A 14,018-nucleotide genomic window follows, 5' to 3' on the forward strand; every position below is an offset into this window, starting at 1 on the left:
GTTCCCAACTCTCTCTCGGGCCGGTTTTGACGGCTCGGCGACCCCCCTAGCAGCAAGCACTCAACCGGCTGGCCAGTCGACCCTCTGAGCCGGCTCAAGAGTTGAACCTCGACTCACACGAATCTCAATACTGGACGGATTCAACATGGCGTCCTCTCCAGAGAACCGGGCCTTGCCACTTACCGCTGTCAACATCGCAGCCTTGGTCCTCGCCTTGACAGTAACCGCCCTTCGATGTTATGTCCGCATCTGGCTGCTCAAAGCCTTTGGGGCTGACGACTGGTTGATGGTCGCCGCCGCAGTATGTCTCTCAAGAGGAACTCAGATCCCACATAGGGCGGGCTGCTAACCCATTCGCTCCGTGGAAGATTTGCTTTGCTTTCTATTGCTCCGTCTCCCTCACTGGCCTCGCCCACGGGACAGGCTACCATGTGGGCGATCTGAGCAAAGAATCCTATGCAGAAGCTAGAAAGGTAAAGCAAGACCATCTACCAACCGGCCAATCGCGCTGTGCTAACATGCAGTTTGTCTCCTAGTGGTGGTACTGCTGCTATCCGAGCTACGCTGTCACCATGGCATTGACCAAAATATCCATCGCCTTCTTTTTCCGCCGTGTCATCGTCGAACGCGTACACAAGTGGATTCTCAACACCGCTGCAATCTTGACCGTCGCCAGCTGTTTGGTCTTCTTTTTTGCCAGCATCTTTCAATGCTGGCCGGTCAGCTACTACTGGGACAAGTACAGCCAGACGGGCACCTGCATCCCGGACCGCGTCGTCATCGCCCTGGTCATGCTGTTCAGTGTCATCAACATCATCACTGACTTCACATTTGCCCTGATGCCCGCCTGGATTCTGTCCCACCTCAACATGAAACGCCAGACCAAATGGGCTCTATGCCTTCTAATGGGCCTCGGTTGTGTGTAAGTGGCGGCTCACCCCCTGGTGGCTGACTCCCCCGGCCACGCTCAAGGCTGTTTGTTTACTTACAGATTGCGATTACAGTGCCAGTGCCGCCGTGGTCATCCGCCTTCCTTATGTACATCTCATTGCCAGCGACGACTTCTTATACGACACGATCGACGTCGCCATCTGGTCCACAACTGAGCAGTGTCTAGCCATCACAGCAGGCGGCCTCGCCACGCTGCAGCCCCTGGTAAAACTCATCGCGTTTAAACTCGGGCTCGGCGGCCGCCCTTCACTACCCACCCCATCGGGATATGGCAACAACATGCCCATGCCGACGGGGTCCATTGCCGTCAAGAGGTCTTTCACACACCGGACCGAGGCCAGGACGTCGGCTCACAACAAGTACGACCAGCCAGGTCTCAAGCTGCAGCCCGTGATTGGCGAGTATTCAGCCGAGTGCTACAACACGAGCCAGGAGCTTCTTAGGGTACCGTCAGGGTCTGACGGGAAGCCGTCCAAGGAGTCGGAGAGGAGCTCCGAGTCACGACATACGTAAAGGGGGTAAAATACTGCAAGACCGCTGTGGGCCTGCCACAGGTTGGTTTAGCCGCCCCCATGTCGACTTAATAATATATATGACGTTAGGAATCAAAGCCTGTTACTTTTTAAGTCTACCACTGTTCCTTCGCGACCGGCCCTTACTAACCCCCTAGTACGCAAGGATACGAAAGGGAGGACGACTTTCTTAACAAGGTTGAACTAATAATAGGTACACTAATACCCCGTGTAATACAATACTACCTAATTATCCAGTAAACATTACCGTGTGTGCAACCGAGGCCAGACGACGCCGCCTACCTACATGTACCTACCTCTCAAACGTCACGCAAGATATCATCCGCCGCCTTCTCGGCCACCATATACGTCGACACCGCCGTAAACGTGCCCGGAATCCGCGGATACACCGACGCGTCCACCACCCGCAACCCCTGCACCTTGCGCACCCGGAACTGGCTATCCAACACAGCCATCGGATCCCCGTCCGCCCCGATCGGGCACGTCGAGCTCGCATGATGGCCCCACGACCCGTCCTTGATATACTGCTCGATCTCCTCCCGCGTGTTGACCTCCGCCCCGGGCAGCACCTCATTCGTCCTCACCGGCTGGCGGCGCAGCGCACGACGCGCCAGCTCCACCGCCTCCGCCATAGCCCGCAGATCCGCCGCATAATCCCCACCGCCCGTATCAAAGTAGTTGTACACCACCTCGGGCGGATCCAGCGGATCCGCCGACCGCAGCGTAACCCGCCCGGCCGTGTTGCGCGGGTGGGACTTGAGGACGACCCAGGTCCACCAGTCATGCTCCGCGGACGCATCGTACGAGTAGCCCGGGTAGTAGCCGGCGAACTGGGCGGGCCCGCCAAACACGAAGGCGTCGAAGGTGCCGTCGGCGCTGGCGCTCGTCTTGTGCAGCATCGCGACGGATAGGCCCGCCGACGCGTACGTGCCGCGGTCGCCCAGGATTGGGTTCTGCCACCGTTCAAGACAGGGGTCGCGCGTGTTGTTGAACTGGAAGGTGCACCCGCGGAGGGCGGGCCAGTCCTTGGGGACTTTGGCCGTCACGGCGGACTCGTAGTGGTCTTGGAGGTTGGTGCCTACGCCGGGGAGGTCGGCCACCAGGGGGATGTTGAACTGGGCGAGCTCGGCGGCCGGGCCGACGCCCGAGAGCTTGAGGATCTGCGGGGAGTTGTAGGCGCCGCCGGAGATGATGACCTCGCGGGAGGCGGTGGCCGAGCCGGGGGTTCCGGCGCGAGCGGAGCGGCTGAGCGGGCTGGCGCGGTAGAGGTGGGCGCCGTCGAGGAACTCGACGCCCGTGGCGCGCGGCGGGGATGCGCTGGTGTCGAAGACGACGCGCGTGACGTGGCAGTTGAGGCGGACGTCTAGCGGGTACTTCTTGCTGCCGTCCTTGTTGCGGGCGTCGCGGACCGAGACGACGAACTCGCGCGCGCCGGTGCGGGCCGCGTTGTTGGTGGTGATGGGGACCTGGTAGTAGTGCGGGTTGCGGTCACGGTGCTCGCTGTCGGCGTTGAGGTCGCCCACCAGCAGCGTGCCGATGTTGAGGACCTGGTTGGTGATATCGCCGAGCGCAAAGGCACCGCCGGTGATGGTGGCGAGGAGCTGCGGGTCCTTGAGCGGTACTGAGAGGGGAGTTAACTCCACCGAAAGCCAGCCGTCCTTGCCGTGGCCCTTGGGGAGGCCGGTGAGGTACTGCTTCTTCTCCAGCCGCTGGAAGTACTTGCGCATGTTGTCGGGCGACCACGCGCTATCCCCGGTCAGGGTAGCCATGTACTCGAAGTCGGACCGCTGCGGGTAGACGGCCACCATGGCGTTGTGCGCGGTGCACCCGCCGAGCGTCCCCGTGCGAGGATACAACAACCCCTTCATCTTGGAGCCGGGCGGCGGGTTGAGGCCGGTGTACAGGCCACCTTCTGACGTGTCGTAGCTGGTTTTCCAGTCGCGCGCCTGCCGGGCATCGTCGGCGTAGTGGCGGACAAAGAAGTTCCACGACAGATGCTCATCCTCGGAGACGCGGGCATGGTATGCGGGCACCGTGTAGTTGATATTTGCGCCCTGGTCGTCGCCGGCTTCGATGAGTAGTGTCTTGTGCCCGGCCAATGCCAGGCGTGCGGCAAGAGGACCACCGCCGGCGCCGGAACCGACGACAACGTACTCGTAACCCGTGAGGTCAACGGCTTGAACGAAGGCCACGCACGCGGCACCGAGACCGAGAAGCCTACCGAGGAACATGGTGGTCGATAAGAAGGCGTCAACAAACGGGCAGAGCAAGCAAGGGACCGAATGTGGCTGACAGGGCGGTCCAGTTGAATAAAAAGACGGCCGGACTTCGCGTCACCCCCGGACGACTTCGGTCTCGGTCCGATCCTCTGTCCCACACAATAACCCGATGACTCGGGAAAGTCGAAATTGGGGCGCTCCTTTAGGGCATTTTGCCAAAGCGGCCACGATCGCCCGCATTCGCTCAGCACCAAAATCCCAAAATCTTGGTTAGCTTGCAGGTGAGCGTAACGCGAGCTCTGCCCGAGTGAGACATGATCGACGCGGCCCCGCTGGGCAGATTTTGGGCCTGCACGGCTGCACGCGTTTCGATCCCCGAGATGGACCTTTCCCTCGTCATGACATCGGACAGGGGGCGGCATGAGCGGACAGGGGTTGTTCTCAGGGGGTCCAGGCCGCAGCAGAAGGAGAGGACGGAGAGGGATCCAACCCCGCCCGCGTAACACACCAAGACGTACTACTATGTACAAGTACTGTGATGCACATACTGTGTCTGGAGTTGACTTTTGAGGTAACGAGATCGACATCTCTGTACTGTGTATTGTTATCTTGCATCAGTGTCTTGCCTCTTCTTGGCCACACACACAGACTGCGGCACCTTTTGGCCTCATCAACCGAAATGCTTGGGGTTATTTTCCCTCGACAAGGTCGACTTCGTTTACCTTGAGAGTGGCAATTCTCTTAGTTAACAAGGAACTGAACCGCGGCACAGTTAATGACCAAGGCTGCCAGTTTCTCATTCGGTTGGGGGCCCAAGTTTGCCTGCGATGGCCCGGCCCGGTCAGGGGCCCCAGCGAATGGAGAGCATCGCCTCGATGGCAACAAACACTCAACCCCTCGTGTTAACAAAAGTCTGCCCTGCCTTGAGGCCTACAGCATGAGATGGGAGGGCGGGTCAGCCAACCGCCAGTTGTGGCCCAATGGTTCTTACCCTCTCCGTTTGCTGCTATTTCTTAGGCATGAATGCAAATACGCTCTGGTTAACCCAGACTCCATGTCCTCAAATGCCAGAGGCCGGGAAACTTAAATGCTCTCCTTCCCTCCGTCTTCCCGCCTTGCTACTGGACTGACAAGCGTTCTTCAATCCTGACTATCGCTCTACAACTCTCAACTCTTTTCCTGCATTATCGCCCCACGTCCTCAAGACAACCGCGACCTCCAAGATGGTTGCTTTTGCGAGCAACGTCTTGAGCAAGCTTTGCTCCCAGGACCAGCTCACCCTTCTGGACTCGATCGACCGTCTCCGCTTTCAAGGCATCAACAACTACATTTCCTTGCCACAGATCATTGTCTGCGGCGACCAGTCATCCGGCAAGAGTTCCGTGCTCGAAGCCATTTCGGGTGTCTCTTTTCCAGTCAAGAGCAACCTGTGCACGCGTTTCCCAACGGAACTGGTCTTGCGCAAGACACCGCACATCGGCGCCCGTGTGTCCATTGTTCCTCATGAATCCCGCCCCGAGGATGAGCGGAAGGCTCTCCTAGCCTTCCGTGAGGAGCTGCACGGGTTCGAAGACCTTCCCGACCTGATCGAGAAGGCGAAGGCCGAGATGGGCATCACAACGCATGGCAAAGCCTTCGCCAAGGACATCCTCCGCATCGAAGTCACCGGCCCAGACCGTCCTCATCTCACCATCGTCGACCTTCCCGGCCTCATCCACTCCGAGACAAAGAATCAGACGGCTTCGGACGTTCACCTCATCCAGGACGTCGTGAAGTCCTATATGAGGGAGCCGCGCTGCATTATCCTCGCCGTGGTATCAGCCAAGAACGACTTTGCCAACCAGGTGGTCCTGAAGCTGGCTCGGGCCGCCGACCAGCACGGCAAACGTACCTTAGGCGTGATAACGAAACCCGACGCTCTTGTCCCGGGCGGTGAGAGTGAAGCCAACTATGTCTCTCTCGCCAGGAACCAGGAAGTCGAGTTCCACCACGGTTGGCACGTTCTGAAGAACATGGACTCTGAGAAAGGCTCGTCGGACCTTTTGACCAGGGATGCCGAGGAATCCGCCTTCTTCAGTTCGGGTGTCTGGATTTCCCTTCCCTTTTTGTCACTCGGAATCGACAGGCTGCGCAACCGTCTTAGCAAGGTTCTTTTGGGACAGATTGCTACCGAACTTCCAAGCCTGATGGATGAGATCGAGCAGAGGTTCAAGTCCTGTGAAGCTCAGCTCGAGAAACTCGGAGACCCACGGGCAAGCCCTGAGGAGCAGCGACTATACCTGGTCCACTTGAGCCAGTCTTTCCAGGCGCTCGTCAAGTCATCGGCCGATGGTAACTACGACAGCTCGTTCTTCTCTGACGCTAAAACCCAACCTGGTTACGAACAACGCATCCGGGCCGTTGTTCAAAACCTCAACGAGGACTTTGCGTCTAAGCTGTCGCTTCAAGGTCACTACCGCCAGGTCGTCGACGGCACACCTGAGACCGTGGACGCTTCTTCCGATCCCCAGAAAGTGGTGCAAATCTCCAGGGATGACTTCATCCAGCAGATCGAGCAACTGATGCGCAAGACGCGGGGCCGTGAGCTGCCCGGCACCTTCAACCCAATGATCGTCATTGACCTGTTCCGTGAGCAATCCCGCCCCTGGGAGGAAATCGCGCGACGCCACGTGGAAAAGGTGTGGGAGGCTACCTCGACCTTCATCAAGCTTGTCGTTGCGCACACGGCAGACGCGTCGACGGCCAAGGCCCTCCAGCAAGAGGTGTTCGGCCCAGCCATGACGGACATCCTGAAGGAAATGCGCAACAAGACCACGGAGCTACTGAAGCCGCTTCAGAGCGGCCACCCGGTTACCTACAATCGCCATTTCGCCGAAACCCTCCAGAAAATGCGCGAAACCAGGCGTAGAAGGAATCAGGAAACGATTCTCTATGACTTCCTCAGCGCTTCCTCGACCGAGTCAAACGTCCGTCTAAACGGCACGTACAATCTCAAAGGCCTTTCTGACGCTTTGATTGCGAGTCATGAGCCGGACGTGAGGCGGTCCGCCGCCGGCGACGCCATGGATTGTCTGAATGCCTACTACAAGGTAGGTGTCCATTCATCATTTTCCATCTAACCCCCTGCTAACTATTCCGGTCTTATAGGTTGCCCTGGAACGGTTCGTCGACGACGTGGCGGTCGAAGTGATTGAGGCCAAGCTCATGTCCGCTCTGGACGGCATCCTGTCGCCTCTCTCGGTCTATCTGATGCCCGCCGACGAAGTGGCTCGCATCGCCGGGGAGTCCGAGGAGACCCGTGCGGAGCGTGACCAGCTCAACAAGCAGCTCGACGTGCTTCGAAACGGCCTGGAGACGTGCAAGCGTTTTGTGGGGTTCAGGATCAATGGGGGTGCGAACGACCAATAACTCATTCGTTTCTGTCTCGTCTCGGCCGACTAATAGCAAACGCTTCATAGATTCGGTCTTTGTTTCTGCCGAGGCCACCGGCCCCATCAGCCCCGTTGACAGCTTGGACAACTCGGACGGTGCCAGTATCACTCCCGCGTCTGCCGAGCCTGAGGTTGAGTCTGAACTCGGAATGATGTTAGAAGAGGTTGAAGAAACCCCGCGGAGCTCTTCGGGGTTCTTCGGAAAGAAGAAGAAGAAGGGGAAGCGGTTTGGGAGCCTTGCTGAACCTGAAGCGGGGACTTGGTAATTCTTAGGCGGATGAGCCGGCAGCCTTAATAGAGTCACTGATGCCCGTTCCCGGCGCCAACCTTGGCCACAAGCTCCCTTTTGTGACATGACCATGCGACCCCAACTCAACAGAACCGATTTCCGTTAGTTTGACAATATTCTGCTTGCTTGACCCCCAGAAGATTACCACACGCGAACACTAGCCTCCATATAGGCCCGGTGTAGCATTCCACGCAGCCGTGTGTCGAACTCAATGCTGGGTTGCTGATGGCTCGAAGTACAGTACTCACCCAGAGTTAGCCACTTGTAGCCGTCTCTAGTAAACCCTCTTTCTCTCCCTTTGCTAAATCATGGTATTACTCCGTGTCCGGAAACAGTTCTTTGTTTCCCACCCACCCCGTGGCTTACAAAGGCCAATACAAGCCGGACCCCTTTGTCCCTTCAACTCGAGACCTCGATCATGCAGCTCCTAGGTTGGGACGACGGCTTCGTCAGAAACCATACTAATGGAAGGACAGCCGAAGCATCACCTCATTCATTTGAGCCCCTACTTCCGTCCTGTGCCAGCCCCCCGAGGGTACCACGGTCGAAGGCTAAACCGCCACAGCTTTTTGGGCAATCTCTGGGGCCTCCGGGGGCATCGTATACCTAAACCGCCCGCGACATTCATGAACCATCCTCGGAATATGCCCCGAGCAACTTCCGATGCCCAATCAACCCCTCAGCGGGGGTTGGGGGTGTCCGATGGAGTGCCAGCACACCAGCTTCAGTCTGTCCTCGACCGCAACTTCGGCGCCTTTCAGCGCGAGTTTCAAGACATGGGTCGTGGTCTACAGCGGCTAGAGAAAACGGCAGATGATATCTCCAGCGAGCTTGCTCAAGGCATTGAGAAGTTCTTTGAGCGATTTCCGCCTCCGGAACCCGCAAAACACCTGCAAGAGAGAGGGGACGCGCAGAAGACCAACCTGCAACGGGAGCATCGGATTGAGATCGAAGGCTTGAAGAAGAAGAGGGAGCTTGATATAAAGAGGCTCGAGGAGATGGAGAAAGAACTGGAAATGGCAAACATGCGTGCACAGATCGCCACCACTGAACTTGCTCGTGTCCAGAGTATGATGGACGCTGAACTCGAGCAAATTGAGAAACAAAGGAACGCACAGAGAGATATCACAGGTGCATTCCTAAACTTGAGAAAGACCATATTGGTTTTCGCTGGGAGTGCCGCAGTTCAGCTCGGTCCTCTGCCCGGCACCCTTGCGGCCGGGGACACTCTGTTTCACCCTTGGTCATGGAATCACGCAAGTTCCTCTCAGCGGAAATACAGAGTGATGGCCAAGATCTTTCACCTGCTTTTCCAACGCATCCTACGGCCTGGACTGCGCATCTTCGGTGTTGAAGTGTTCCTCCAGAGCGAGGAGAATCCGTCGATCTCCGATTCAGAAGCCTATCTTCGCGCTCTAGAGCAAGAGCTCGAGGCCAAAGGAGGTAAGCTTCACCCTTCTAGCCCTATATGGAATAGCCCTGCTAACGAACACTTCCTCTGTTAGTTGACAACACAAAACTCAACGACTGGATAGCCACAACGATCGATGCTACGAGCCCTCTCCGGGACATCCCCCTCAATATCGAGGGGACCGCCCAAGAGATCTTCGAAGCGCTCAACCAAGTGATACGCTTCGCATTCATCCGCAACGCCGATAAAGTCAAGGGCCAACTCTTGGCCATCTGCGAGGAGGCCGTCCGCCTGAAGCTTGCCCTACGACAAGCCCCCGACGACTACAAGATTGAAATTCCATCACAAGACCCCAAGAAGTGGGGAGAGCCCGGTTGTGATCAAGATACGAAATCGCTCAAAGTCGCGAAATGGATTCACGTTATTGACCATGAAGTCGGCCCAGAGGCCCAAGGAAACCGTGAAGGGCACAGGGCCGAAGATACAAGAGACGAGATTGCATGTATTCCGTTTGGTGCATTGACCAAGCTCGGGGAGGGGGCTGGTGGGGAAAAGACCAAAATCGTCTTGGAAAGGGGGTGGGTGGTTACCAAGACCGGAGACCAAAAGCTGAAGCGGGGAGCGCCGGCGGTTGAGGAAGAGGAACAACATCCCCGGAAACGAATCCCTCCCAATCACGGGATTCATCCTCTTTACCTGGCTAAGATTAAGGCGTTGGTGGGTGGTGATTAACAGCACGACAGTTGCGTCGGTTAGGTATCAATCAAGATATCAAAGGTATTCAAGGCTAAGGGGCTGGTTTATACAGACTGGGGGAGGCGGTTGTCTCTTGTGAAGGGCTGGAGGAATACATGTAGCCAACATAAGTTGAAACACAAGCGGATGGGTATTATGCACCTAGAGATTACATGGCGGGGACGATAGGTTGGGTACCTATGTTTACTACTCTCTCAAAATAGACTTTTTGTGTTGAATCGACAATCCTCTCGATGTGCGTCGTTGTCTGACCTGATAGTTTCCTCCCTTGGTCAACTTGGTGGACCCTGTGGTGTACTGTGCAGGAGGGAGGTTCAAGTGAGACTGAAGTGAGACCGATGCTGACAGCGCCAATCCCTGCCATTTCGCACTTCAAGTTTGACGTTATCTCCGGCCAAGAAGCTGATATGCTTTAACCCCGAGTAACGCCGTCGTCGAGGTCTTAAAAGACCAAAGCAATCCCATAATACATGTATTGAAAGCTGGGTGCCTTTCTTTGATGTATCTCTTGCTCTATTGGACGTCTCATATTGTCGTCCTTACCCCCTTTCAACAAACTGACACATATCTCAAACACCTCACTAGTTGATCAGGTACAATAACAAGATCACTTAACAACCCATCTCATCCAGACAGGTCAGCATCGACAAAATGCATCTCATTCTGACTGGGGCCACCGGCCTGGTGGGAACTGCCGTTCTCGACGCCATGATCAATACCAAGGATGTCACCAAGATCTCCGTCCTCACTAGACGGCCTGTCAAGTTCACCGATGACCGCGTCAACGTCATCATCCACAAAGACTTTGCGTCGTACGACCATGACCTGCTTGAGAAACTAAAGGATGCCCAAGGTTGCGTATGGGCACTGGGAATCAGCCAGACGCAAGTCAGCAAAGAGTTCGCCTCCCTTACAGTCTATTTGACGGTCCACCGATGCGTAACTACATGTAAACTGACACGTTGTCCGTGTTAGGGAATATGTCACAATCACCAAAACCTACCCCCTCGCTGCCGCAGAGGCATTCCAGTCCCTCCCATCAAAGACAGGGAGCAAGGAACCCTTCCGCTTTGTCTACGTCTCCGGCGACGGCGCAACCTTCACCCCGGGACGCCTGACCCCTATTTTCGGGCGCGTCAAGGGTGAGGCCGAGCTTGCGCTGGCCGAGATGCAGAAGTCAAATCCTTCCTCGATCCGGGCGAGCACCGTTCGTCCTGCGTTTGTCGACTGGGTCGGCCATGAGGAGATCAAGCCCTTCCTGCCGGAGCTTGGAACATTCAAAACCGGTCTTGCGGGCATCCTGTCGCCGATGATGAAGTACGTGGGGACGAGTAAGTGGAGTCCGACCGCACCGCTGGGCAAGTTCTTGACGGGCATGGCTATGGGCATGTGGGATGGTGCTTTGGATGGGGAGGGCGTGGAGAGGTTGCCCGGTGGATTCGCTGTTGTGGGAAACACAGGGTTTAGGAGGGTAATGGGCTTGGATGTTGCGAGGAATCAGTAAGCCGGCGTTTTGAGTACCTACCTAGGTACCTTAGATACGTAAATAGGTAGGTATGTAGGTAGTTGGGGTGATCCGCCAATGACATATAATACCCCCATAACAAATACTCGAAACCCACCACCCTCGACGCTGCTATAATACAAAGAAAGGAAAGCCCCATTTCTCTCCACGATCACCAGTCCCAGAGCTGCCCTCCATAGTCACCCCGCGCAAAATCGCTCCACGGGTTCAAGAATTCGAGATTCTCGAAGCTGCCCGCAACCATCGATGCTTCGGTCCCAGTGTCTGAACCCACGGCCATCTCCTGGGGAGGCGGTGAAAAGGAAGTCTCTGTCGGCTCCCAGATGGGTAGTGGCAGTGGCATAGCCAGTGATGGGTAAGGCGAAGCCATCGAGTTCGGCTGAGGGACCGGGTATTCGGCATCAACGCCGCCCGAGGGAGGCATTCGGTGATCCAACGAGGCGACGGGTTGGTCCAGACCCGCAACGGACTCTTTAGCGAGGCCCAATGTAGAGTATTCCCGGGGAACCAATGACCCTTTCTTGGTTTCCTCTTTAACTAGAGGTGTAGGGACGCTTGGGATGCGACTAAGCGCTCCCCCGGGAATGGACGATACTACCGTTCTTGTCGCTGGTTTTCTCGGTATCTCAACCTTGTGACGCTTGTAGTTGGTTGCCTGGGATCTGGCCTGGCCTTCCTCGTCCTTGCCGCTGACACCTCTCTTTCGTTTCGAAGACGCCGGGGGATCATGGTTGCTCTTCTGGTTCTTCTCTGCCATCATGTGCTGATACCCTTTCAACATGAACCCCTTTCTTGCGTTGATCATTTTATTCGCGCTCTTTAACTAATACAAATTGGTCAGCTTCACAATCGATCGCTCGACGAATACGGCTCAGGTAGGGTGGGCCCTTGAAATAACAATGCGCAATGCTTACTTTGCACTCATGGGTAGGTGCTGCTGTCATCCGGGTTATGAAAGGGGCCGACAGCATGGCGTGGACAACCGATTTAGACTTCTGTTTCTCATTAGACCAAGCCATTTTTCCGGGGGCATTTAGGGACTCACCTGGCATGCTTCTTTGACCAACGCAAATCGTTCTTGGAAGTTCCCGCACTTCTGATATCTCTGACTTGCTTTGGGCGACCACTTAGCCCAACCCACAATGCCATCCTGCGCCCTGTGTATGGCAAACTGTCAACCAACCGGTTAGCCATATCGTCCTATCCCAATATGGGCAATCGAGAGTTGATCGTACCAGAAGCTCCCACGAAAGCAACTCGACCTCAAGGTTGCTAAGTTCCTGTACCCGCTGGGAATGCATGTGGTCGGAAGTGTCTGGATCTACTTCCAAGATGGCCTCGAAGAGCTGTCTGGCTAGTTCTTTCTGGGCTTGCTTGTCTTCGGGAAAGTCATTGGACACTTCAACGTCTGTCGTGCCCTCCTTGTCGTTCAGTGTTTTATACTGCTTCATAAGCTCCTGGCAGTCATCGTAGTCGCGGACTATGCCCGACCAAGTATGGTCCTTGTTATTCAGAAGCTGACGGATATCGAGGCGCGGCGATTCATGTGGGCCGGCTTGGGCGGTTGTTCTCCCATCGTCTCGGCCCGAATGGGCCAAGGGTTCAGCGCCAAAGGTACACTGGGTCCCAAAAGACTCGAGTTCGGAGGCGGGAATGTTGGTTTTGTAGCTGGCCATTCTCACGTAGGGTGCCGTTAATAAATCTGAGTTTCCAAGTCAGCCACCATCGTATTGAATCTCCATGTAGTAAAATAGTTAACTGGATTCACAGGGAGGGCAGTGTAAAGGTGCAACGCGTTCCATCTCGCCACCCTGCCAGACAAAACAAACGAGCGATGTCCGGCAGTTCTCATCCGCGAACACCCGGCTGACTGAACATGGATAATCTGAGAATTTCGGTTTACTTACCTCAAGACAACCCTTGCTAGTTAGCAAGCTTTCTGAGATAAGACTCAAATAACCGGGATCTCTAACTCCGGGAAGAAGGATGTAGCGCTTGTCGAGGGCAGTAGGTGTATCAGCCCCTGGTGATGGCGGGAATATTCAACAAGTTCGAAGTAGGAAGCCAGCAGCGGCATGAATGGGAAGGGGATTGAGAAGCAAAAGAAAACACACAATGTGCCTAATGAATGAAAGCGCTAGAAGTTGGAATGATTGACAAATGGACAAAGTGGCAGGGAAGAGGTAAGAAACACAACGCCGCTTGTGTTTACATAGAAAATGGTAGTTTGGTAGGAAGCGTGCCTGTTCCGTGTGATGACGTTGTTATAGAACATGTCAGCAATGCCTTCTTTGGTCCATCACAACCACGACCAGTTGGCAACAATCCTGTTTCCAACTGGCAGCCAGGTCACCTGGACGAGGGAAGTGATGGGACTAAATGAATGTAAGAGTAGGTATAGGGGATGTTATTAGCAATCACTGGTAGGCAACTACCTAGGTAGGTATCTAGACACGCGACACGCCTGGCGACATCAGACGTGGCTTGTGTAAACAACACTACAAGTTTAGTAAAGCCATGGAAGCAACCCGGGTTCTTTAAACGGTACGAGAGCTGGGATTCCGAGGAATACCCTTTTACATGTGTTATGAATACTAACAATGATAGTGCTAACACAAACAACGAAAATCACTATTTGCTAGAACAGAGAACATGGGTTTGGTCACTTTGGCTACCTTACCTAAGGAGTGGAAAGAGTTCGAGAAGCCGTCACCCGTGATAAACTCAGCACATTACTATTATGAAATTCACCAAAACAAGCAGAGGAAGGTTTGCCGGTAACGCGATGACATGATTGTTTCGTGTTTGGTTTGGCAGGGCTCACCGTGGATACTTCCAATGTTTTTCTCATGGGCAAACATACGTAATTTGCGACGTGATGGTGAATCAGCCAACGCTGTCTG

The 14,018-nt window shown here is 55.4% G+C and overlaps 6 protein-coding genes across 6 annotated transcripts; 4 read left to right on the top strand and 2 right to left on the bottom strand.

Moving 5' to 3' along the window:
- Window positions 1-78: 78 nt before the first annotated feature.
- B0H64DRAFT_479240 (uncharacterized protein) lies at window positions 79-1,464 on the top strand (the record flags this gene model as incomplete). The annotated part of the gene is made up of 4 exons (XM_062808292.1): window positions 79-301; window positions 369-473; window positions 537-922; window positions 1,005-1,464. The coding sequence occupies exons 1-4, from the start codon at window positions 146-148 to the stop codon at window positions 1,462-1,464; spliced, it is 1,107 nt and encodes a 368-aa protein (XP_062654056.1). The 5' UTR covers window positions 79-145.
- Window positions 1,465-1,547: 83 nt separating this feature from the next.
- B0H64DRAFT_412757 (uncharacterized protein) lies at window positions 1,548-3,684 on the bottom strand. The gene has a single exon (XM_062804946.1). It carries the CDS (start codon window positions 3,350-3,352, stop codon window positions 1,784-1,786), a length of 1,569 nt encoding a protein of 522 aa, XP_062654057.1. The 5' UTR covers window positions 3,353-3,684; the 3' UTR covers window positions 1,548-1,783.
- A 1,242-nt stretch (window positions 3,685-4,926) lies between these two features.
- Window positions 4,927-7,111, top strand: B0H64DRAFT_421069 (P-loop containing nucleoside triphosphate hydrolase protein; the record flags this gene model as incomplete). The annotated part of the gene is made up of 2 exons (XM_062805507.1): window positions 4,927-6,792; window positions 6,851-7,111. The coding sequence occupies 2 exons, from the start codon at window positions 4,927-4,929 to the stop codon at window positions 7,109-7,111; spliced, it is 2,127 nt and encodes a 708-aa protein (XP_062654058.1).
- A 776-nt stretch (window positions 7,112-7,887) lies between these two features.
- B0H64DRAFT_350567 (uncharacterized protein) lies at window positions 7,888-9,847 on the top strand (the record flags this gene model as incomplete). Its single annotated transcript, XM_062801441.1, has 2 exons — window positions 7,888-8,866; window positions 8,929-9,847. The coding sequence occupies 2 exons, from the start codon at window positions 7,888-7,890 to the stop codon at window positions 9,564-9,566; spliced, it is 1,617 nt and encodes a 538-aa protein (XP_062654059.1). The 3' UTR covers window positions 9,567-9,847.
- A 173-nt stretch (window positions 9,848-10,020) lies between these two features.
- On the top strand, window positions 10,021-11,190 carry B0H64DRAFT_368624 (uncharacterized protein). The gene is made up of 2 exons (XM_062801983.1): window positions 10,021-10,489; window positions 10,566-11,190. Exons 1-2 carry the CDS (start codon window positions 10,242-10,244, stop codon window positions 11,092-11,094), a joined length of 777 nt encoding a protein of 258 aa, XP_062654060.1. The 5' UTR covers window positions 10,021-10,241; the 3' UTR covers window positions 11,095-11,190.
- A 76-nt stretch (window positions 11,191-11,266) lies between these two features.
- On the bottom strand, window positions 11,267-12,791 carry B0H64DRAFT_447269 (uncharacterized protein; the record flags this gene model as incomplete). The annotated part of the gene is made up of 4 exons (XM_062806984.1): window positions 11,267-11,938; window positions 12,030-12,110; window positions 12,161-12,286; window positions 12,351-12,791. 4 exons carry the CDS (start codon window positions 12,789-12,791, stop codon window positions 11,267-11,269), a joined length of 1,320 nt encoding a protein of 439 aa, XP_062654061.1.
- Between the last annotated feature and the right edge of the window lie 1,227 nt (window positions 12,792-14,018).

This window comes from Chaetomium fimeti (genome assembly GCF_033439085.1).
Source record: "Chaetomium fimeti strain CBS 168.71 chromosome Unknown B0H64scaffold_13, whole genome shotgun sequence".
Taxonomy (NCBI): domain Eukaryota; kingdom Fungi; phylum Ascomycota; class Sordariomycetes; order Sordariales; family Chaetomiaceae; genus Chaetomium; species Chaetomium fimeti.